This window comes from Sturnus vulgaris, chromosome 5, assembly GCF_052056855.1.
Source record: "Sturnus vulgaris isolate bStuVul1 chromosome 5, bStuVul1.hap1, whole genome shotgun sequence".
Taxonomy (NCBI): domain Eukaryota; kingdom Metazoa; phylum Chordata; class Aves; order Passeriformes; family Sturnidae; genus Sturnus; species Sturnus vulgaris.
This window is the reverse complement of record NC_142247.1, coordinates 26,743,009-26,768,830: the sequence shown is the minus strand read 5'-3', so window position 1 is coordinate 26,768,830 and position 25,822 is coordinate 26,743,009. Positions and strand designations below refer to the sequence as shown.

At 38.3% G+C, this 25,822-nt stretch overlaps 1 protein-coding gene across 5 annotated transcripts in view; it reads right to left on the bottom strand.

Moving 5' to 3' along the window:
• Positions 1 to 25,822, bottom strand: part of ANO4 (anoctamin 4) — a 173,358-nt gene that overhangs the window by 27,913 nt on the left and 119,623 nt on the right. For all 5 annotated transcript variants that reach the window (XM_088165126.1, XM_088165127.1, XM_088165129.1 and 2 more), the window contains 8 exons: positions 22,994 to 23,100; positions 21,775 to 21,830; positions 21,126 to 21,247; positions 14,663 to 14,797; positions 13,823 to 13,919; positions 13,259 to 13,319; positions 6,584 to 6,666; positions 1,217 to 1,357 (listed from right to left, as the gene is read on the bottom strand). In XM_088165126.1, coding sequence (XP_088021252.1) covers positions 1,217 to 1,357; positions 6,584 to 6,666; positions 13,259 to 13,319; positions 13,823 to 13,919; positions 14,663 to 14,797; positions 21,126 to 21,247; positions 21,775 to 21,830; positions 22,994 to 23,100 — 802 coding nt within the window. The remainder of the gene's footprint in view (positions 1 to 1,216; positions 1,358 to 6,583; positions 6,667 to 13,258; positions 13,320 to 13,822; positions 13,920 to 14,662; positions 14,798 to 21,125; positions 21,248 to 21,774; positions 21,831 to 22,993; positions 23,101 to 25,822) is intronic.

The following is a 25,822-nucleotide window of genomic DNA, read 5'->3' as shown; positions in this document are numbered from 1 at the left end:
AACAATAAAACTAACTTCAGTGAAAATAATTTTTGTCCTGTTTCAAGGGTTGTTAAGGGGACAGCAATTTGTGGTGCATGCAATTTAGAGCAAGGCTACTTTCTCTGGCACTTAGAGTAAGATCTATCACTAGTCTAAGAAGAATAATGACTGAGTTTGCATAGGGTAAAATACTGCCACCCTTCAAGAAAAAAAAACTTAGGGAAAATACACAAAATATTTGAGCTGTAGTATCAGTTCTGAGCAGAGACTGCAGTCCTGAGTACCTGTCCTCAAGGGCTGAGTCAGGGTGTCCATCCGCCTGCTGTACCAGAGCACAGTTCATCTCAATAATGCTTTTGCCTTTCTTGACCTAGATTGTTTTGGACAATTTTGAAGCCATCATTTTCTTACTGTCCTTTGCCCTGTTGCTGGGTTAGCTCACCTACCTGGCTCTGCACAGCTCCCGAGGCTGTACACTCTGTCATTTTCTTGTCTCCTGGAAAAGCCCTAGTAAATTTTGTGGCAGTCTGTGCCAGCACTGTGTTTTCCAGACCAACACTACCGCGCCTGCTGTCACGTGAATAACAGCCCACAACTGCTCCACGGAAATTAGAGGATGGGGGTATTTCTGCAGAAGTGCATGCAGCTCTCTGTCAGGAGAGATTTTGCTGCTCCTTTCAGTTTTGCACTTTGTAAAGGGGATAAATGCACAATTTTAGTCAAGAAACATTGGTTGGTTTCTCCACTTCACCTGCACTAGGAACACAAACTCTCTTTCCTCATCTCCTCAATACACTGAGAAACTAGGTTGTATTAACATAATTAAGCACTCTAGGCATCTTATTTAGGTTACCTGTGAGGTTTACAAAGAACATCTGCTTCTCCTATGGCAACTTTCCCCATCACTCTGCCCTGCCTACACAGGGAAGGCTAACAGTGAGATAATTGAGTCAAGTGAAGTTGGTGTCTGAATGTGATAGTGTCACTATTGTGGCATGTGTCACTACATACCGTGTCACAGGTGTAGCCCTGAGGAAGGGACTAGCTCTCTGTGAGACTCAGTGAAGAGTGAACCAGTGTAGGACTCGACAGAAACTTAAGTGATTTGCTATGTAGATTTTCAACATGCATAGAGCTTATTTCACTTTCAAGCAGTCATATCCAATATTTACTCACTCTACTAGAAGAGATCATTTTTTTTTTTCAACTGGTAAATAAATAAAAGTTCTCAAACCATAAAAAATATTCCAGATGCAGAAACGATGAGTCTGCTGCATTTATCTGCAAATGCTTGATAAGGCTCTGGCTTCCCAGATATGGGGTTCATTCGTTCCTTCTTGGAGTATTTGGCTTCAAACTGTGGACGTATTTCCTCCTAAAGAGCAGACAGATAATGTTCACATACAGCACAGCTAGGAAAACCTCCATAGGAAACTTCAGAGCTTTTATCAGATCACTGTTCTGGGGAATTACATCTTTGAATTCAGCAGCTGGCACAGCCACTATAAAAGCTGAGCTGGGAAATCAGTTCTCCTCCATGAGAACTAGAATAAATCACTGTGCCCATAAGAGTAAATACTGAAAGTATTTAGTAAAATCCCCAATTAGCTATTCCTCTAAATAATGCTCTTTCAAAGCTACATGTCTCCAAGACAAAGATACCACAGAATTTTTTCAGTCTGACATTATCCTACTGATACTGGAAATTTGCAACTAAGCAAAAAAAAACCCCCAACAACAAAACCTTATTTTCCCAAACATAATTGCTGTTTGTTAGGCATTTAGTTACATTTCCATGTCCAGCAACGGATTCTCAGCATTTGAAGAAGGATCCGTCCATCTAACGCTGCTCAATTACTTCTTAACTTGGACAATATTATTAGCAGGAACAACTTTCTGCAGCAGAAATGTCAAAGCCTGCTTTGCCATTAAAAACCCTCTTGTGAAATGAAATCTGGGGATTACCTGGGAAGAGGTTTGGTTCCATCTGTTCACAGCACTGCCAGAAGACAGGGCTCACCCTTGGTGCAGGTGACACCTGCAGCAGTGCTGCCCTGCTGCCCTAACGTGCGGATGCTCACCAAGAGCCACGTGTCCTGTGCCACCTCATCCCAGGACACTGTCAGAGGTGAGATAAAGCTCCAGGCTGGGAGGATGGACTCTCACAAATGCTGGCAGATATTAGAGCACTGTTTGTAGTACTCTACTGTGTACTGGAGAGCTGCTCCATAGCTGGCTATAAGGGAGCAGACAAGAACCAGCTTACAAATTTCAGTCACTTCCAGCCCTCCGACTGCACATAACTGAACTCTGACTGGCTGGAGCTGGAAATGCCCAGACATTAAATGACAGCATTGAAATAGGTGAATGTTGACTGCTCACACAAGTCTTCAGAGTGTGAATAAAGGTGAGATATCCTAAAAGCCCACTTCCTTTTTTAAAAATTCCCCTGAAGGGAGGACAGGGGGGAGCGTGGAAAGAAGTAATGTCTCATTCTCCTTCTTCCAAGATTTGAAGATGCTTTCTCAACACAGTTAATTTCCAAAATCGCACAGCAGCCTGGTAACAAGTTATAGAAACAAATGAAGATGCATGTATGCCTAGCTGCAATGCCTCTGTATCTAATTATGTGCTTGAGAGAACCAGCCCTACATCAGCTCTACAAAAAGGCTAAGCATTTTTCTGTGGAGCCAGGGTAATACCTTGTTCTTACTCTATTTTGCTCAAGCTGTTCCTGCCATATCAGGGCCAGGGGCAGTTGAGCAGACCATAATCTGGCAAAAGGAACAATGTGAGTAGCATTCCTGTGTGCCCAGGGGCATGAAAAAGGACAGAATGTGATACCAGTGAAGCAGGGTTCCTGAGAATTTCACCCTGTAGATTGTGCAAGGGCTCTGTCAGCTGGCTTGTCAAAAAACCTCTACTTCTCTGCACCCCTCTCTGAGCCAAGGTTTGATTATCTTTTACAATCTGCAGTGTAGGGAAATTCTTCTCATATCCACATGTCCTATAATCTCCAGTTGATGCAAATAATGCAAATGCTATTTTTACAGATATTCTCAAAAGAAAAGGAAATCTGGCATGACACTTTGTACCTGTTTAATGATACTCAGCGATGCTTGGGCAAGTAAACAGTACTGTGTCTGGCTGAGGTTAATGATACAAAGAATGTGACACTGAAGAAAAAGAAAAAATATGCTACAAATAGCAACAGAAACCAGATTTCATCTGGGAGTGCCAGCAACTGTATGCAGTTGTTTTTTTGTGGCATGCCCACCCAAGAGGCAGTTGCTCTCCACGTCTCCCACCCTGCACCTGGCTTACAAGAACAGGAAATCCAGATATGTAGGGTTGAAAGAACCAGAACACGTTCAGTTCATATCCTCACACTGAAAGGCCTGAAGATTGCAGGGGTTGCTGTATGCCTTTCTTGGATCAGAATCTAAAGTGGTGAGGAATTCACAAAGTTGCATATCCAAAAAAATGCAATTCTCCTTTCCATCGTCTTCATTGTTTCATTTATTTGTCTTTTCATTTAGAACAGGAAGGAGATAACAAAGAGATAGGAAACCACAAATGGTGGTTCTTTTCAGCATATTGCTGTTAGGAATTAATAAATTTTCCTCTGTAATAAAACCTTATTTTTCAATTTGACAATGAAAATAAAAGCAAGCAAAGGCTAGACACAATGTTAATAAAAATAACAATCTTCATTATCAAAAGCTTGAGATTTAAAATTGTAATTAGAACTCTAATCGATGTCTTTGAAATACCTACTAAAAACAATCAGCTGATTTTGTCTAGTGATAACTGAATGGAAAGCAGAGAGGAAATTTAATTAGCAGTGATTTTATCAGAAACTAGCACTTTTAGGAGAAAAATTTTCACCTTATGGAGTCAAAATTCCCATTGATTTCTCACTGACATACAACTTACCAATGAAACTCCACAGGATGAATCTTTTCCAATCTACCTAAAACAGACTATTCTCCTTCCTTCCCATTTCTCATACATCGATAATGCCAACTTTTTCATAAGAGAAACCATATTGATTTTTGGAGTATGAAATATGGATTAATGTGAATTGCCTTAGACCAGGTATTTGTGCTCTACAAGAGCTACTCTTAGTTTCTCTGTGAAATATCTCCTTCTTTTCCCCAAGAATTTTCTAATCCCTCAACAAGTAAGTTGTTGAAATAGTCCCCTCCTTCCTAGTCCGAGCATATTGTCCTCTGTAGCCCAGATGTAGAAAAAGAATTTGTAGATTGAAAATTTGAATCACCAGTATAACATCCCCAGAAATAAGGGTCCAAGCAAAGCCTGTGGTTTGCAGGTGAAGATAATGGCAAAGTGAAGAGGTGGGCTTTGAACCACAGAGCAGGGAAATATCTCCACACTTCATCTGGAGCACCTGCTTCCAAACTGGGTGTTTCTTAGGGGCAAAGTGCAGTTCTAATGGAAAAGTGCAGCATTAGGTACTCATGCAGAAGAGGCAGTGGCCCATTGGGCTGACTCTGAAGCTGGGACATGCTTGACCTGTGCCATAGGAATGGGCACTGGGGGCTGCACCATCTTCAGAGAAAATACCTCTAGGAGGCAATCAGCTCCTAGCCTTTGGATGCACCTGAATGCTGAACAAAGGAGGAACTGATGCCTCAAATGCCAATGAGATATTGATGTTCTAATTACTGGATACACAAAGCTTTGAGAAGTAGCCTGCTGAGTTCCTATGAGCATCTTTAACCTCTAATTTGAGAAAGGTACTATCTGGCACACTGCTTCTGAAAAAACTTCTACCTCCTGCTGTAGAGACTCATAAGATTCCCTATAGAACTGTAGGGAGGTGCACTGATTAGCTCTGGAACAGGTACAATCCTCACTACTCCTGACAGAGGTCTTGTTGACACAGCTTACTGGAAAAACTCTGGTGTGAGAATAAAAGACCAGCTGACATCAACAGGAAGCAGGTATCCTCTGAAAATTACCAGCATACAAATATCATCCTGCAGGTCACACTGAATAAATATATCTAATTTAAAAAAAAAAAAAAAAAAAAAAAAGCAAAGTGTCACTTAAGGACAACCTTACCAGGAAATTCAATATTTGTAAATGAATCATAGAAGATTCAAGTGCATGGCTTTATAAATCAGCATAATCCCAAATCCAGGTAGGTTAAATGGTGAAAGATGAAGATATATAACATCCCAAACTATAAATATCTGCAAGACCAGGCTTCCTGGGAAAAACATAAAGAGTGTCTCATACTGTACTTACTTTTGTATTTTGTCAGTTTAAAGGCTCCTTCTCATTCCAGGGACACAGAGGAAGCTCTAATTGTCACTTGCAAATTGCAATTTGGTACAGCTGTTTTCTTAGCTGTCAGCATCGGCAGCAGTGGCTTTTTTTGCACCTAGCCATGAGAAGAGATGATCCCTGCAGGCCAGTCCTGACCTCTATGCGACCCTCAGGCAGGACTATCTCAATCCCTTTGTGACTTGCCAGCATTGGCAAGAGCAGTCTGCTAATCTCAGAAGAGTTGAATCAGTATTAGAGTATTTCCTGTATATAAGCAGATAGTCCAGAAGTATCACCCAGAATTGACCGCATATGTGCACAGACAACATTCCTATTGTTATAAAGAAATCAATTTCCAGTTGCTTAAGTTGCATTCATGTTGCATTCTTAGGTTATTTGCTAAGTAATTAAGTATTTAAAAGAAAATTCTGGCAGTAATTCCATCATTTCATGGCCTCATTGAACTACTTTGCCTCATACAGACTAAAACCCCATTAATTCAGAAGTCTAATTCTCTGCTGTCAAGATTGATAAAAAAGAGAATCTTCCACCAAAGCAGCAATGTAGAGGTTCAACTTCACTGAGACCACTACAGCAGCCTCTTACCATCCCTCCAAGAGCTTCTGTAGAGTAAGGAGAGCAGATTTGTAGGCACCTATATGTCTAAATCCCACCCATGGAGCACTTTTTCTTCAACACTCACTGAATCTTGCTTTTCTCCTGCATAATGAAACCTTCTAGTTCTATTCAGACCTGAGTTCCCAGTCCCAGGAGCAGGTTGTTTCTCTCTGGTGACCACCAGAGGAAAAGATTAAGGCTATTTTCTGCAGTTTAGTTTCTTCCATAAGGGGATTTCCTCTACCAACACAGAATGAATTAAGTCCTCTCAGATAACCAGGACCCAAATGTTCAGAAGCTGGTACAAGCTTCAAAAGGCTTTCTTTCCATCAGTACTCTCAGTGACAAACTGAAAAAATAGATAAAAGCTCATTTGCCAAAATTCATGGTACTCTGAGCTGTCAAGAATTTCCAGCTTTCAAAACAAAAATGCATTTCTCCCATAGTGCATTTCTTCCCTGAAACCTCTCAAATTAATTTAGATTTACAAAAATGTGAAAAAAGAAAACAGTTTGGCCTGGAGAAAGTTTCTTTACATTCCAGAGGAAACATCTGAGGAGAAAAATGCTTATTTCATAGTTTATAAAGATTTAAAGAATGAACTGGAAATATATGCAAAATAAAACCATACATTTTCAACCAAATAATTTTGTATTAAAGATTAAGGAGTACATGTTTTTATACAAACCTCTTCTTCTTCCCAGTCTATCAAGTCCCAATCATAAGCAATTACTGCTCGCCTTCTTTTCCAAAACTCCAGAAAAACAGTGGCTAGAGCAAGTAAAAAAAAAAGATGCAAAATTGTTTTTAACTCAAGAAAATGTTAATGACTACCACAGAACTGTTGAATGAAGCTGTTACATTATTTTAATTTCTTTGCATAAATGGGTCCCTTTGAACAGCAAATCATGCTGATGATCAAAACTGCTTTCAAAAGGCATTGCTTTCTAAGGATTAGCTTGCTTGCTTCAAGTATGATTGAGGCTTTAGAGATTTCATTTAGTGCTAAATGAGAATGTTTAATTTCTAACCAACCAAAGGAGGGCTCTCAAAGAATAAAATTGTTCCTGTGAGTCATCACTGCTAGATAAAGCAGATTTCTGATGAATCTAAAGGTTTCTTGGGGCCATTGCACATAAAGGAGTAACTTTCTTTCTTTGAAGACCATTTATGTTACACAGAAACCAGAACCCAGAGGAAGCACAGTCCAGTGCATTTGAAAATCTGTAGAGTACTGCTATGGAAATGGGAACTTCTGGTTTACACCTTTTCAGTCCAGTCCTTTTTTTTTTGTCACTACATAAGTTCATATATGACGTGTGGTATTTACAGCTGATAATTAAACATCGTGTAGTACAGCCTTTATTGATAGAGGTAAAGATGGAGTAACAGGCCTGCACATGACTGCTATGGGAAGATGACTGGGAGTAAAATTAGAGAAAGCTGGAAGGTTATATTCACCTCCTAGCAGAAATTTTACCAGTATGGAAATTACAGGGTAAAATACAGTTGTTGTTCCCTGGATGGAATGTGATTGGCATGCCTGAAACCTATTCCACCACGACTCCCCATATACCCAGGCTGCAAACCTAAGCCCATGCTAATGGGAATGGAAGGTGGAGCAGAATAGAGACACACAGGTCAGGCTCTGTTGTAATCCTTGCAGGGGGAGAAGTTAATGGTACTTTGCAGCTGATAAACAGCATAGCACCTGTCAACCAGGGGAGATAAGAGAAGGTGTCTGTTGCTGAGCCAGCAACTGTGGTCAAATTGTTGTCCTTGGATGAACTGAGTTCATTAAAACCTAACTGTAATACTAACACACACCTCCATCCCATAGTTACCTGCCTTCAAGGTACAACCTCCCCTCACTAGGCATGCACTCTATATTTAATTGGCTATATCTTTAAGAGAGAAAAGAGAGAATTTTACACCTATCATAACTAAGGTGTGTATCATTAGAGCCACTCAAGCTCCATCTAAATGTAAATGAATAGTACAAAAGCAAGTTAAGAATGGGGAAAAATTAGAGAAGACTCCATAACTTCTGGGATCAGGGGATGGGCTGAACCTGTCTCCTCCAAAGGAATGTCTATTGGGTAATAACTGTATTCTACGCTTGCTGAATGATCATCTTGAGCTAGGTTTGCTTGATCATTAGAGCTTGTCTGGATATTGCTTTGAATTCGTTTTTGCAGTCAGCTATTGTCACTGTCAATCTTTGAACTTAAACCTGTTGCGATTTTCCACTCACAGTGTGTATATTAATGAAGAGTGTTCTCCCCTAAATTGTTGGTGTGAGTCCTTCAAGGGCACTGGCCATAGCCAGCAGTGGGCAACACAGTTGAATGGAAGTGTGGGATGGGGTCTCTCTTCTGCTATTGGTGTGTGTCCCTGCACAAGTCAGTGGAACCATCCCCTGACCCAGTGGGCAGCTCAGTGGAGAGTCACCATAATAGGACTTTGACAGAAAGGTGTTGGCTTTCCTGGAGTGCTGACAGACCAAAGGAACAGAAAGGATTTGAGGAAATCCCCGCTTTGATGTGACAACTGTGCTTCCATTTTGTGATGGAAAGAAAAATCAAGGAAACAGTAATAACATAATATGCTCATAATCCTAAGATTAATACTCAGCCTGCTTAAAGTTACAGGGGTTTTAAACATTTATTTTGTGTAAAGGATGTAGAAACTACCTAAAGCTAACACAAATCAGTGGGCAGGCTTCCTCTTGCACTGTGAAGTTTGGCTCTTTCCTTTATTGCTCACTGAGAAGCAGTAAATTGATAACCAGAGAACATAAACCCCTTTGTTCATGAGCTAGCATAGTATCAGCTATGTCACAATAGTCTGGCAATATATTTCACATCCAGTCATAAAAGCACTTCCTTAATTTTCTGTTTGCACTATCGCAGCATCCTGATAAAAATGGGACCTGATACTGAGTACTGGCATCAGTTTGGCAAAAGTTAATTTTTAGGCAGTAAGAATGATGCTTTATTGTACTAGCCAGTGAAGTGATAGTATGCTTAGGAAATGAACACTACAAGCAGACAAGGTAAGGTATCAAAAGCATGTGTAAGGAAGCAGATATTTGGTTTGAAGGCATTTTCATATATCATGTACTAATTTTTCTGAAAGCTGGAAATATGGTACACCAAGTAACAACCACTTTGATTTTACTCTAATAGAGAGTCATGAGCCTAATGTTTCTATAAATGTTTGTAATAATTGCAGTATGACTGGTTGTGATCAGCAAAACCAGTAAGTGCTAATGAGTCTCCATTGCTGCTGAACCACAACATAGTTCATTCCTTGATTTTATTTTTCTGGTAGAACTGCTTTTCTCCTATCAGCTAATATTGAACTATTTTGTTCAGGCTAAACAAGTAGTCCTGCACTGTTTGGAAACCTAGGAGAAAGAAGCCTGATTGATTTCTACCACTTTGTTTCCATTCCAAAAAGCTGCTGGTAGCAGAACTCCAGTAGGTGTTTGAGTCGAAGCCCTGAACCTCTCAGATATATGTTTGTTGAACAATACTTCTTTTCTTTCTTGTTTTTTCCACACCTGGAGTGAGGAATTTACACATATTACGTTTAGCACATTTAGCACCTGTCAGAGTAAGTATGTGAAATTCCTGAAGCGTCTTTAAAAAGTTATTTTCTAATTGTTGAGTAGCAACTATGATGTTGTGTACAGTGCTGTTTTAGCTTTCACTGTGTTACACTTTTCTCCCTCTATTCAGGTCAGTATGCAGTTTTCTCTTGCTAGATATTTTAAAATGTGCTATAAATAACCATCTTTGATTGATTCACTGTGATACTAAGGTCTTCTAAAAGTACTGAATTTTCAATTTTCTCTGCTTATTTTCTAATTGTAATTTTAATCACAAATTCTCTGTACAAACCTTAGCATTCTTTTCTGACTTTGACATTCAATAGGACACAATTGTATTTTCCTATTTGTGTATTTTCCCATTTGTATAAACCAGATGTTGAGTTTTCTCAAAAATTCCTGCTTGAAAGTTTGCATTTCTCATTGGGCTTAGCTCACAGATCTTTTACTAGCTTTTCCTGTATTAAGTTTTTACTCCTTCAGAACTCGACCTTGCAGTTAGGTCCTCAATATCCACTTGTACAAACAGCTGTCTTAACATAATTTCCTCGGATGCTTTTGTAACAAGTTGTGATCTTATCTCGTAATGCAAATGGCCTCTTGTAGGAAATCGCTTTACCCTGACCTTCTTTCAGAAATCCTCTCTCTACTGTATGTCAGAGCACCATTTATATTCTATATACCAGGAGTATTGCTGAAGAACATCCTTAAATTCTATCTCCTCAGAGAGCAGATCAATGCCAACTTTTTACTCTAGAGGCAAGATTTGTAGGAAAGTAATATCTTTTATTAGACTAACAGATACATACAGAAATTTGTTTTACGTTGGCATTTCTTATTGCTTGAAAAAAGTGTTAAATTCTTCATGTGCCAGTATCCCCATGTACACTCAACAATTCCAACCTTGCTTTGATGGGTCTCATTTTTGCCAAAATGAAGCATTATAAAAGATGGGTCACTAAGCTTTAGAGCCCTTCAGTCAGGCTCATTGCTGCTCCACAAATCAAGCACCCCCTCCTGGCATTTGTCATGGTAGTTCCTCTCTGCAGCCTGGCCACAGCAGTTTGCTCATCACTTGGAAATGCATTTTATTTATATTTAAAATGGAAGCAAACCACTTAATTCATCAACTAAAAATGTCTTTAGAGCAAAAGGATGAAAGCACCATACAGATCACCTATTCATGGAAAGACCAGTGGCCACACCTGGTTTTGAAATTCCCAAGCAAATGGCTGAGGCTTCTCCCTCAGGATGGGAGCTTACTAATGGATCTAAAGAAAGTGAAGAAAATACTTTAGATAATAATAAAACAGCGTGTAAACTCTGGCTAAAGAGGTTACACAGCTCCAGCTGCCTTTTTTTTTGGTTTTGTTTTGTTCTCTTTTTATGAAAGCACTGCCATAATTATTTAATATGTCAGTGTCTGTCAAATTGGATCATCTGGAAGGCTGAACTTTTCACAGCCAATATTTTATGCGCTTGCCAGTTGTTTCATGCTGACAGAAAAAACATTTCCACAATCAAACTGCTATCATAAATTCTTCTCTTCCTCTGTGATTTATTGCAATGATGGCAATGCCTGCAGCTGCCAATAGACCTACTGCAGACTGAAAACCCATTTAACACAGGCAGTAAGCCAACTCCTAAATACAGCACCAGAAAATCCCTGGAAAGAGTGACTTCCCTTATGTGAACGTTGCTTTAGTCCTATCTGCATGGAAAATATCTCCACAATCTCACTGTTTTCTCGGCTAAGTCTTCTTTAAGGAAGTAGGGTTTGTGTGGAGCCAGAGGATTCATTTCCCAAACCACCCTACACTCCCAGCTCTTGCTGGTGCTGCCCTCCCTCCCTCTTGGCAGTCAGCTCCCAAGCACAGCATGAGCCAACAAAAGTGGAGGGGGAAGCTCCCATCCCAGCTGCTGTCCTTTAGTCTCTTCTCCAGCAGCCAAGCCATCCAGGGGCCAGCTTCTACTGTATTTTTTTCTTATCTCGCTGTGGTCTTAGGTGCTGTAGATGCGTGGGTGGGCAGTGCATTGCCCAGTCCTGTGTGGAGATTCCCAGAGGGAATTGGGTCTGGGAGTCTGACAGTGATGCTGAAGGTGTGGGAGGAAGGAGAGGCTAACCTGAGTGAGATGAAGCTCCTGTTGACTAAAGAGAGGAAAGAGAGAAGGCCTACAACATTTTGCAGGCAGGCATGCTCAGCCTCCTTGGCCTTATCAAAAGCAAGACCGGGCATGGTTACCTCTGTGAGAGACTCCCCTGACCTAGAGCTACATTTTCCTACAGCCCTGGATCTGGGCACTGCTAAGACACAGAAGCCGTGCTGTGAGCACAGCTGTTTTCTGCAAGCACTGTTATTGGTAAGGAGAAACAAAAGCACTGGTGCAAAAATCTGCACTCCAAAGAAATGCTCACCAGAAGTTAGGAACACTGACATAAATGTTCAGCAATGTTAACCCATCAGTTTTCCTAGCTAGAGATGTCCCTGCCTGTACTGTCTTGGAAATTCTCAACTTCAGTGAACATATGGAGAAAGAGTTTGGAAAAGCTGAGTAAGTATCTAAAAGAAATCCTTGAGGCTTAGAAATTTTTGGTGATTCTTAGCTGTATGTAGCTCTAAAACAAAGATGAAATACCAAGCAGAAACATAAAATCTGCATGATCTGCGGATTTTTCTTAAATGTGATTTGTAATATTTGAATATTGTCAGTATTACATGAAACGGCACAAATAGGCTTGATTGGTATATGACCTAATTTAATTGGTTAACTAAGACAAAACTAGAGTTTTGGAGGAAGGAACTGACATAGACAGGTAGGCTAATCTATGCTGTTCTGGTGGCTCTCATGTTGTCTCCTGGATTTCTTGCAGTTCAGTAAAGAGATTTGCAGTTTAAAATTAAGATTATAAGAATTGCTTGGACACCCTTTCAAAGCAGTTTGAGATGTGTGAGTAAGAACAGGAAAACAATGACTAAATCCAGATAGCTCAAGGATTTGGAGGATGTTTTTGAGTCACCTCATTGAGCCATTTTCTACTGTTAACTTTCTCTCAGAATGGCTTGGTAGCAGCTAAGAGTCTGGGCATGTTTAGGGATTGTTTGAAATAATTTTTTGTGCTGCCAGAAATTACTGGTTCCTCTTGTCTTCAATTCTACCTACATGACACAGTGGAAAAATAGTTGAGCCAAAAATAGAACATTTCTATGGGCAAAATTCAGCCTCCATAGCAACAGTTAGACCACACTCGAATCGATTTACTGTTCAATGAAATATTTTATTTATTTCATCAGAGTTTTGCTTTAACTGCAACCAGCTTGCTTGGATTTAAGTTTTACTGCCTTTCTGCAAGGTGGGGAAAAATATGTTGCTTCATTTTAATACTGACACTAAACTGAGCTGCTCTAAGCTAGGAGAAGCCCTGAGCAATAATAGAGAGAAGGCCTTAGTACCAATGGATTTTAAAATGGCTAGAAATTCCTGCAGAATTATATATATATATATATATATATATAAACTACATAGACACTACATAACTGCATTCATGGTTTTGTTTTAATTAAAATTATTTTCATATAAAAACTTGATTCAACCAATTCCATCTTCCTTTTGCAGAAACAGAAAAGTCTCAAGCCTATATTTTTTCTTAATGTCAGATTAAAAGTGTGCTGGAAAATAAAAAGTCCCATGTTGCATCATACTCTTTAAGAAAAAATGGTGTAATTACTTAGTATCAAAATGGAAACTTACCCCACACTGCCATGAAAACAGCAAAAAAGACAGTAGCTCCGTTGTCAAAAAGGTGGGTTACCTGAGAGATATAATAATAATGTGATGAATTTAAGGTAATAGATCTTTATTTTCCATTTTCATTTACTAAAATTAATGTGATCATGAGTTTAGCTGGCCTGACAATCCTGAGGATCCTTCCCCTAACATGTGAAATCCATCTGTGAATTGACAGGACTGTTTGCCAGCCTGGCCTGGGTCTGACCCCTGCCAACACCAGATGTGAGCATCATTTCAAACTCAAAGCATCAATTTTATGGAGCCACACAGAGAGGATGGATGAGAAGATACAGGCTGATGTCAAGGACAACACATAGCTCAAGGACACCACCTCTGAGACTGATGAATCTCGAAGTGCAAATTGCATTCAAAAACTAAGTATTGGTGAAAGATAATGTTAATTCTGGCTGAACTTGATCTGTCCCTTCAAGATTTTATCTATCCATGCTCACTAAAGACAAATGCAAAAGGCAAAATTTATGCTTTTGCCAGGAAGTATCTCTATTTGCATAGACTAAAACATACCTTGGCATAAATGCAGCTGTCTGACAACCTCATGAAAGGGCAGTATTTATCACATATAGGACACATTATGATATCTGTAGCTTGGCAGACTTCTTTACTGGAAAAACAGAAAAGACAAAAATTAATAGCTTGATTACTACAACAATCTGTACAACAATCTGTCTGGATTGATAGGTTTTGCTAATATTCAGTTGCTTATTGAACAAAACTGTTCCATAACCAAAGCCAAGATGTTCATAACTGCATGTCTATAATTAATATTTTTTGACTGTCCAAGACTACAGAGTTTACAGTCATAACTGCAGAGTGCAGCTCTCAGGGACAACCTAATAGTATCTCTTTACCATTTCCAGCTTCTCCTTGAGTCAGAGTGACTTTTGGCAGGAGGAGGGTGAGGATAACTTCAGACAAAGTTATTCTTGTGACTTAAGTGCATGAAAATGTAGAGACACAGCACTCAGCAGAAGGTCCAGGGGTTTCTTCATCTGAGGAATGCCTCTCTGTGGTGGATTTTTGGGAAAGGTCTTCCAGAGAGTGAAAATTCCCCACTCTTGTGCTGGCCTCTTAAAGAGTAATGAAGGGGTCTACTTTTTCCCTACTTTGTTGAGTTACCAGCACCATTAACAACTGGAACTGGGCAAGAAGTATTTCCTTTCATCCCTATTCAGGAGCATAAAACATGGAAAGTTTGATACTGGGTACCTTATGACAACTAAGCAGTCTTTTCTTGATTGTTCATTCAACAGTTCAAATGAAAAAATTAACAGCTTGTGGAAAGATCTCTTAAATTATTCATAATAACACACAGTTGCAATTTCTTTGTAAAAATTCCCACGTTACCTGACTTGGCAGTGGTTCAAAGTGGTGACTCCATACAAAAAGACAAACAATCCAATGAAGGCAGCTGGGAAGAGCATCCCTGTGTACCAGCCTAACCAGGCAAAGTACAGCCCAATTTTTTCACCAAAGTACCGTCTGTTTTGAAACAAAACACAGTAAAGTTACCTGCTAATTAGAATAATCTACTTAATCTTGCTCATTAATAGGAAAAAAAAATTTCTACCGTATCTGAAAAGTAGATGAAATAGGAGAAAAGCCTTTAACTAAGTTTCTAAATACACACTGAGGGATCTTCCTCAGTAATGAATTTAAAACATTAATTTAAAAATTCAATAACTACAGTTTACAGTTAGATAAGAGGAGACCTTATGAAAGAAACACTGAGTTACTTTTAGGAAGCTAGTTCTTTGTATTTGGGAAATTGATGGTGTGCTTTGATTTTGGCTGTTTGACTTTACTGCCTAAATAATTGCATTTAAATAAATTTTATCCCTAAAGCTTGTATAACAGCAAAAATTATTTGAGTTCAAATTAGTTCTAAGAAATCAATTAACCAGAATTCATTCTCAAACACAGTTTATTTTCATTTGATTCTTTGTTTTCTTAGCTCAGTTCCTGTAAAACAAATTTCATTATTCTACTGCAGTGGAAAGTGAAGTGCAAGTAAGGTCCATCATCTTGCAATGGTTTGAGGAAAGTAGTAATAGTAGAATAGTAGTAGTAGAATTTATCCTAATTTATTAGATATATTGCTCAAAAACTAACAGCAAAGTAGCCAGAAAGTTCCATTTTGCTACATATGAATTAGCAATTTTCCTCTTCCCAAACCAACCTGTATTTATGTGTTAGAGCACATCAAGCACACAAAAACCTGCTGAACTCATCAGCAGAGGAGCAGGCTCATGTATTGTCCCGTGTCTGATTTGTGCACAGTAGGCTGAGATTTTAGGAGATTATTTGCAAGATTGGTTTTAAAGAACTGGGCATGATGATATGCTTGTGTTTCAGAGATTTTGTAGACAACTTAAACTTGAAAATCCACTCAGTTTGAAAATACTTACTGCTGGAAATTTGCTTTCACTTTAATGACGCAACTTCTGATCTATCCAGAGAATAAGTGCAGTGAGCCAGCACTGCTGGCTCCTCTATGCTACCAGAAAACATCACTGGCCAAACCTTCTCAGTGAGAATGGAAAGACCTAGACTGTTTCTAGTGCTGGGTGCACTGGAAGACACTTGGTCTGGACTGCACAAAAGCAGCAGTTTTCAAGTTATTAAAAATTTCCAGTGTGGGAAATACCTCTCTGGCCCGAATTCATGCTCTGATGGAAGGTACTGACCTGCAGTGACTATTTTCATTTGAGTTTACCAGCTTTGGATAAGAAGCCAAGTACTGTCATTTTGTTGTTATTCTTCTGTCATTCAACAGAGTCTCAAATTCACAGGCTAAAGAGATGGTAAGCTAACACTAACATGCTCAGTTCTGACAAGGGCAACAGGTCTGACTGTGAAAAAACATACTGCAAACTGCTTTTAAGACCTGACTTAGGAGTGTAAATGAAACATTTGGCCTGATTATTTTCTTGACACCCAGGATGTCAGTCTGTGTCTGTAACTCCAAAAATGCAAACTCACATTTGAGCTTACTTCTACTAAATATGGATGACCTATTTTTCTCCACGTACACAGTTCAAAGTAGTGAAGTCCACCTAACCTTCATCAAGCTTTATTTTTTACTTAATTCCCTATACTGAAGGATGAATGCTCCCTCTTTCCAACCCTCTAGCTGATAAGCATTAATGGCAAAAATAATCTCCTATCCTATTGAGCTCTTCAATCTAACAGTGCAAATCATAGTATTCTTTTTGATCTAGAAATCAAACACCTTCATCCTAGATGAAGACCCAAGCAAATTTCAGCGTGTGCATAAAGAAGGCAGTCCATGATGGGGAGGAACCCATCTCTGAAAAGTAAGGAAAAGGCATCTGAGCCGGGTTTTAAAAATAAATTAAGGATTTTGACATTACTTTGATATGTATTGGTTTAAATATGGAGAAATAGCCTCAATATTCCCTTATTGCCCTTTGCAACATAGCTGGTACTCCACAAGCATAGGCTGTACTACTGTAAATTGCATCAGGATCAACTTGATATATCTTCTGTCTTCTGGTCCCAGAGTTTGCATATTTCTCCTTCTAGTCTCTGCTCAGATACCACTCAGTTAAATGTTATAGAAACAAACTATGCCAGTAAGAAAGTCTTTGGAGGCCTTCTTAGGTGTCATATTTAGAGCAGCTCCACATTTATTCCAATATGAAATTCAGCTACTCTGGACCATCATGACCCTCAGGAGACGAAAAATATGTAGAGATACCTTTGTCACTCCCTTCAATTTGCCCCAAATATTTATTTGAAGAACAAATTTGTTTCTTCTATTCTTCTGTCACTATGTAAAGAATAGAAATTTCATACAGCTTGCCTCAGTTGGCAGTTTTCTCTGAGCCAGTGTTCAGCAATGTACGCAAAGAATTCCAGAGGTTTTTTCCAGAATGCATCACTGTGCGTTACTTATCCCTAAATTTCACCTGTAATCATCTTGTTCATTTCAAGGCCACTTTGAAATTTTCTAGTGTTGATATTTGTCTTCTTGTTAATTTTGCTTATTTATTACTATACAATTTTTCAGATTATTATTATGGACAGAAGAAAAATGGTTTCAGTCTTTAATGGTTCTCCCACAGAAAATTTTCTCCACAACTAACCTAAAAAGCAGAGACATAAAAACCCCCAAACAATACCTAAAAGATTATATACCTATACTAATATATATACCTATACATGAAAGAATAATCCATCTCTCCTACCCTTATATATGTTGTACCATCAAAATAGTAATAAAAATATCATATCAGCTACTCAATTGTAAGCTGGCCTGTATCACAGCCCTTCAATACCAGTTACCTTAATGGTGAACTGTATAACCCCTCAAGCCATTCCAGTGATAGAGCTATGACTTAATCGGGTCAATATTTCAATATGGATATTTATCAATAAGGTGCATTTTTGAAAAGTATTAAGCTATAAAGTCTAATTTCAGACCTATGAAATGTGATATTGGATTATCCTATATTTAATGACCTTCATTTTGCTTTCAGCATGCCTAGAAGGAAGTCATAGATCTAGAATACAGACAGATATCTATTTCCATTAACTCTTTTGCAGACAAGAATGAAATCCTTTACAGAACTTTCTGCATCACAGAAACTAGAGGTTTCTAGCAGGTGTTTTGGACATATGAAGCTCTCATGTCAGAAGCAATGGGGCTTGAAAGGAGACTGAAAGGGAGTAGTCAGCTTACAGTCAAGACAAGTAATGGAAACATCGAGCAAAATGCAGGTTACTCAGGCATCAGTTTTTGCTTCCAGGTTGATTTATTTAGCTTTACAATCACTGAAAAAACACAGTTTTCTCCCTGTGTTTTTGTCCTGTGAATTACATGCACAAGCAGCAGCAGAAGCAATTTGTGCACAATCAAGAGGGAAGCAGCAATGCACAGAAGTGTGAAGGAGGTGATCTAAAGTCCCCAGGAATCACTGCAACTGTTTCTGTTGATTTACACGGTCCCAGGGCACATAAATATAATGAGTCCTGTTTCTTTCCAATTATAATCAATTCTAAGGGTCATAAATTATTCTTGTAAAGTATCTATGGACACTAAATTCCAAGAGATGCGTAATTAAAGTCATGGTACCACATCTGCTGACTAACAGGAGTGGCTTTGTAAATTATGCCGAGTCTGTGCCATCATACTGCTGCATGTTTCAAAGAAGAGTGGAAGCAGAATCATGTAATTTTCCTCAAATTACTTTTTCTCATTTATTATTAGTGACTAGTATCTCCATAACAGCCAGCTGATGAGATTAAATGAAATCTGGGAGTTGCCAAATTGGCAACACAGGAGATGGAAACCTCATTTTAACATCTAAGGACAAAAATAAAACAGCAGAGAAGTATTTCACTCACCATTGTGGTAACTTGACTTTGAGATAGAAACAGCACATCTATTAATGACAGAATTGTACTATCCACATATGATTTTTTTCTTAGCATTTCTAAAGCATAATGTCAACTAGCAGCATAAGTTCTGGCCAGATGTCTGTGGAAGAATCAATATCCAGCCACTCCTTTTGTACAGATGACCACACTACAACCCTCAAGCACAATCCCACATAATTCTTGTTATGGGGGAAAAAAAAGATTTTCCTGCTGTAGAACTGGTACTGAAAAAAGCTTCTTTTTAAAGTGTAAAGCCTGCTGAGATGCTTCCAATTGACATGAACAGCAGGTCTTGCTGGTGTCATCAGTTCTTCAAGGACCAGGCTCCAGCTCAACAGACATGTGAACTGCTGAGAGTGGCAGTAGACATGGAAGATTCATTCACGGTTGCTGCATTACTCACATTTCCTTAGCTCCTCCCGAGTCTTCAAATCCTCTGAAAACTCAACAGGAGCTGAGGAAATGTGAGTAATGCAGCATCTGTGAAGTGAGAAGAAAAAGGCATCCCCTTCTCTCTTTTGTCACCCTCCTTCAGTGAATTCATCACAGCTGTGGACGTGTTCCAGGCAGCAAATGGCAGGCTGGGCTGGGGCTGCAGCTTTGGCCCTGCTGAGTTTGGTGGCTTGTGACTCAGGCTGCTGCCAGTGCTCAGGGAATCTCACAGTCCCCCCTGCCCCTCTCCTCTTCGGGTAAATGTTTGCTCTCAACAACAGCAGGACACTCCTTACCTCAGCTAGGGGGTCCATAGCAATTACTTTTTTTGTTTTTAATAGATTCTGAAAACTTTATCTGACGAAAAAATAAAGCTTCTTTAAAATTCTTATACTTTAAACCCAGGCAACGCAAGAAGGTGCTATCAAGGTCTAGAATAACCATATCTCTAACATTGCTTATTCTGTTACCATTTATTCTCATACTTAAAACAACCTTTCAGATACCTGATAATCAAATTAAACCAAACACCAGATATTGCCTCACAAGACAAGAAGTGATGAAGAACAGTAGCCTTGACCACTATGGACAAATGATTATAAAACTCTATAGAGATTAGTTATTTGTACTGTGATAATAATATCTTATTCTGTACTGGGAAATTGAAAGCAAAAAACCCCTTCAGTATAACTGCTGGCTCCTCCATAAATCAGCAATTTCTATTATGTAATTTGACAAAAATTCCATATTTATATCCAGTGTATTTAAGAAGAAATAAAAAGCCTTTGGGATTCAATTATGAGATCTAATAAATTATTTTGTAAAGCATTAACAAAATGACATGACTCAGTAAAATTTTTATTGTATTTCTTGTATAAATTTTTATCCATGGAAATGAAACTGTCTTGTTTTATGAAATGAATGTTTTATATGGCCTTAATCAGTAACACTGTCTGTCTCCAGGGCTACCCTCTACAAATCTTTCATCTGGTAACAACTTTGAGAATAAATAAGAGCAAAGTTTTCTATTAGTTATACGACTTATGAAAGAGGAAATTAATTAGCTGTTGTGGATGACCCTTCCTGATGGCCAATGTATCCCAATGTATCTTCAGTGCTCCTGATACATCTGAAGACTTTATTAATAGGCTCTTGTAGCTCCTATAGCTCCTATTCCTCTCTTCAAGTAGAAAAAGCCCATTCCGTTCCAATAACAGTTCTGCCAACACAATCAGTAAAGGCTCTGGCTCTCTCTATATGCATAAGAAATATGTAATCCTCTATCAGTGCATGCAAGGCTATTTGAAAAATTATTTAAAAGGAATGTAAGAACTTGGAATCACATCTCAGCTTTCTCAGTGTTTTTTTTTTTTTTGCAGACTACTTCCAAGACGAACAAAATCTGGACAGTGGTGGTGTAGCTGGTCTGAGTTAAAGGGCAGAGGTGCAAAGGAGACTTCCAGCACTGGTGTTGCTGAACACAGTAGCACAGTCAGCAACTGCAAACTTTGCTCTGTGCCATTTGTAAGCATCATGAAACTTCATCCAGAGCTCATTCTGTGTTTGTTTTTTTGGAATTAGAAGATCTAATTGGTGAGAGCCTATCTTTGACTAAAGCTATGCTCCAAGGAGGAAAAACTCCTCCTATGGACAGATGTCTAATCAAGTATATCCAGCCTCCACAGATTTCTCCCCTTTTTTCTCTCTTAAATATACTGTGAACACTCCATTACAAAATACAGTGGCAGGAAACTCTGGAAGGAAACTTCTTTTGCTTTCACGTACTTCTACAAACTCCTCTATAAATATTTCTTTGGTTGTAGTGTCACCATGAACTAAATGGTTTCCCATGACTTCAGAATCAGTTTTTAAAAACCACATGAATTAGTTGAGCTTCTCATGGTTTTGTCAGAAGTGAAACAATCTGTGCTCGAAGCATCTATAATGTGACATAACAAAAGCAGTTAAGTCTTACCTTACAAGATCCAGTGGCTGGTATTTATACCACACTCCCCAGGAAGCCCAGCACTCATAGAGCAGGTGTCTGTGGTTTTCTGCTCCATGGGTTTTTATTGAATTCTTACTTCTGTAACTTCCCTAAAATACAAATCTGGACATTAATGAATAACAGCAGCAGAAAAGAATATTTAAGAAATCTCTCTTACTAGCAGTATGGATAACACAATTTATGCAAATTCCATACTTGTGCTCCAAAAGTTAAATATGGCATTAAAAATATATTAACTGATGTTATTAAGGTTTGAGATGATTCTTCCTAAGAAATTTATAATAAATTATATTCAAGTTACAGCATATAAAAGCAAAGAAAATATTTGGAGAATCTCAAAAAACCCCAGAGTGTGATATTTTTCCTCTCTGAAAACATACTGATATATCAATTCAAACAGTTTTTACAGACTAGAACTAGAACAACTATCTTTACTCATCTCTTTTTGAGAGAAAACACCCTTCATTTTTCCCCAAGGAAAAAAGCGTTGCTAAATGGAAGCATGTGAGAGGCAGACATTAATAAGATTGAGGTTAAATAATTACACAATAAAGAATTCATTTTGTGGGAAATGTCTGTTCAAAAAGGAAAAACAAAAAAAAACCAAACAAAATACCTCATGAAGAGGAAATGCAGCTTCATAGGAGCCATTACTGAGCAATCGATTCAAACCTAGGAATCAAAAGTATTCAATTATTTACCAATAGAAGCAGAAAAATTGCTAAGTAAAAAGCAAACCAAATTTTCACAAACTGGCTAAATGAAGATTGAAGCCAATTGACAGTACACAATAAATGTAGAAAAATTAATCTTCTATAGATTTTGATAACTAAGATAAAATACAAAGAAAAACTTGTTCAAATATTAATCAGAATCTATCATTTAGTATGCTAGAGGCTTAAAGATTCATTTGCCAAATCCATCTTTAGTGTAACTTCAGTGAAAATGGAGACCTCACACCAAGTTTAAATTTCAACCTTATAAAATATGGTCTAACATAACCATTTAGATGAAAGCTCTGCTCAGGGCTATTGCTGCCCTCATCCCAGCAGCCGAGAAAGAAAGAAAAAAGTGAAGTTCTGGGATATTTCTCTTCCTCTTCGGGATAGGTGAGGTATAAACAGCAGGGAAATGTAATAGACTGCAGAGTTTTATAGAGCTTGTCTCTACATTTGTCTCTGTGTGGTACTCAAGCAGTATGTGCTCTGTATGACTTGGCAGAAGGTGGCCACTGTTTCATGTTCTATCCCTCTTCTGTCACTGCCTGCTCTCCTGGACCTGCATGTGTGCAACTCCAAATTTCCACTCCATTCACTACTTGAAAATGAATCCACAGTTATGTATTCATTGACGTCCATTGAGGACATCAGTGGTGAACTCCCTTTTGACTTACAGCAACAACAGAGATACAGAGTCTTCCATCTCCTTCAGGGATGGATAGGTATCCAGGGAGAAGCCCTGTAGCCTGAGATACAGAGCAGTGCAAACCTTGCCATCCTTCCAAACACATTTTTATGAAACAATAAAGATTTTCCAACATGAATCTCTCTGCTTCTCTGCTACTCGTAATCTGTACATATTTCATGTTTAAATCAGGCTCTTCCCTTGCAGAGGGATAAATCCCATGTGGTGACATGTGCCTGTGAAAGCTGACTGATACTACAGGGAGATGATCCCATCTTCCAGGAAAAGCCCCTACAATAGCAGTGGGTGAGATGTAAACAGTCAAAACTGAGGTGATGAAAAGGGAAGGAAAAGAGTCTGTAATGAGGCCAGGAAGACTTCTCCTTTCTTTTTTTAAACATGCATTTAAAAGCTCATTGCTCAGTACTTACCAATTTTGTTTTTCCCTTCTTCGTATTTCACTCTTTGTAAGATATGATGTACAATTCTACTTCTTGTAGCATTGTTGAAGAAAGTATCTTTGTTGTGTATTATGAAGCTACATGAAAAAAACCAAAGACATCTCAGAAATATGTAATAGCACATTTAAGGCAAATATTTAGTTCCATTATTTTCTGTAGCAAAAAATCTACAGCATGTAAGCAATTACAGGGAGGACTAAAGACACTTGATTAAGAGATGATTAGCCAGGTGAGATGCTGTCAGTAACAGTATTCATTCTCTAACAAAGAATTATGTGGAGGAGTCTGAAGAAAGAAGATATTTAAGAATTCATTAAGATATGTATCACTTTTAGATAATTCACTGAAAACTACAACATTCTTGCACAAAAATTTGCATATCTTTATAAGTACAGCAGTAGAATTTCACATCTGTTCCAGGATTTTTTGCAATGCTTTATCATTAAGAGTCAGTTGTAAACATCCACTTGGTAAACCATTCTTACTGAAAACTATTATTTTAGAAATGGAAAGTATCATATACTCCTACATTTGGTCCTGAAGCTAAAATGCAGTAGAAAATTAGCTCTCAGAAGCCACTTATCAAGTTAAGTATGAATGCAGATTCTATATTCGATAGGTTAGACAGAATTGTGGTGAGTCCAAATACATTTTTAAAAATCCCAACAAACCGTGTGGATAGGAGGCAATATTGGTTTCCTCATCTGTGTTTTTGAAGAGCTGAAGAACTGATTAAACTGATAAAAAAAAATTTAAGGTTATAGAGGTGTCAGAGAAAGATGGGTCTATAGGACAGCATATTAGACAAATACAATCTTAAATGAAATAATCTTAATTAGGAGCTTGGCATGGATTCACATCACCTTCCCTTTTGCACGATGTGAGATCCACTGCCCAGTTTTCCCCTCAGGTAATTTTACCTAAATGAAAATTTGTTTTTTCAGAATGAATCTTTACCCATGGGAAATAATATACAGCTTTGCACCTCCACAGTAATTTTGAAAAATGAGGAGTCCAACTTCTGGGCTTTGAGAACTTCATCTGCTCCCTCTTTATTATCAAAATTCTCAGCTGAATTGTCAATACAATACAGTGTGTACATAGGTTCCATATGTTCTGCTTCAAAGGCCGACAGTAAAAAAAAATCTTAAAGTAAAGGTATGTAAGACAAGTTGCTCTAAGAGCACCAGAAGTAATGAAATGTGGTTTTCTAGAGGTTACTATCTCACGTCTCCATAGCCACTCCACCCCAGACAGTCACAGGCCATTTCTATGGCTACAATCTACTCACTATTGTACTTGGTACTTCTGGCTTCCTCCCATTTCCCTGCTATTCCCAATGTCCTACTCCTTCCCTAGAGTACCTACCAAAAGTAATTTGATTTATGCATATTGGCTGACCACCACGGGCATACTGATTTGCCAGTGGGCTGGTACCAAACAGAAATGCAATTGGCATCCACTGGCCACTGCCTTTTCTGTATAGGTACAGTTTTGGGTCACCATTCCACTTCAAGCTGCTGTTACTCAAAAGGTATCTAAGACTGAACTTATCTTTCAGATACAGAAAGATATGTGGATATGAAGATGTATCTTTACTGCTACAGCTGTATCAAATTCAGTAGAAAGTAATCAGTATGTAAAATAATAGCTATTAAAAGCATTTTGAGAAAAAAGAAATACTGTCATCATGTAAATCTTAATGCTAATAGAAATTATATTAAAAAAAATCTTAACTCTGAAGTATAACAGTGTCATTTTCAGCTGAAGCTAGAACTCTGTGTTAGACTGTTTTGGTAGCAGCAGAAGCAAATGAAAAGGCAGGAGTAAAACAGAAATGAACAATTTGAGATTTTTGCTCTTTATTTTATTTTCTTTTACAGACTGACTATCCAAGACCTCACGTCCCAGAGAGCACTAAATGTTAAAGAACTGTGAAGAGAACTTCACAGATATCAAAACAGCACAGTAATTTTCATTCTGACTTAGCTACGAATTCTTGTAGGATTCAACTGCGAATTGAATCGCCTTATCTGGAAAACCTGCAACATGGAACCAGATAATGCTTTAATCTATTTTCCTGTAATACAAGGTTATTTTGCCCATCTCTTATCACAGCTGTCTCATACTGCAACTAGAGGTAGCCATTTCAACATCTTTTCTGAAGAATTTGTTCAATAGTTTTATTTGTATTTAAGTATTTCTATTTTCATGAGTCATGAATGCAAAAAGGCAAAAATCAAGGACTGTGCAAACCCTAAAAACCAAAGAAATAATAACTTGTTTAAAGAAACACTTTAGTCATTTGCATTCATTTGCAAACTTAACAATTGTGCTGTTATAGCTTTTGATTTCACATGGGCAAGAAGAAATAACCAGATGTGTCTGTGAAACAGATGTAAACAACTCCATATAATAACTGCCATGAAGAATTTTGCCTACTCCAGAATAGCTGAAGCAGTCCTAAAACACCTGTGAGAATATGAGCTGTAGAGGTTCTGCCCTGCCCAGTCTTGTGCCAGCAAAAGGCATCTGAGGGCAGGAGGGGAGAGGAGGGGGAGAACTCACCATGACCAGAGTGGGCCAAAAACATGCCCTTGAGTGTTTTCCAAAGTTATTCACGAAGACATGGATGTGGAAGAGATGCTAGAGTTCAGCAAAGGTGAAAAAAGGGTGCCAAAAATGAGTCCTCTGGACGTCCTGGACCATCCATAACAATATAATTATTTTGGGATAGAATTGCATGTGGTAACATTTAAAAAATAATTTTCACTTATTTTTGAACATAAAAATCATAAG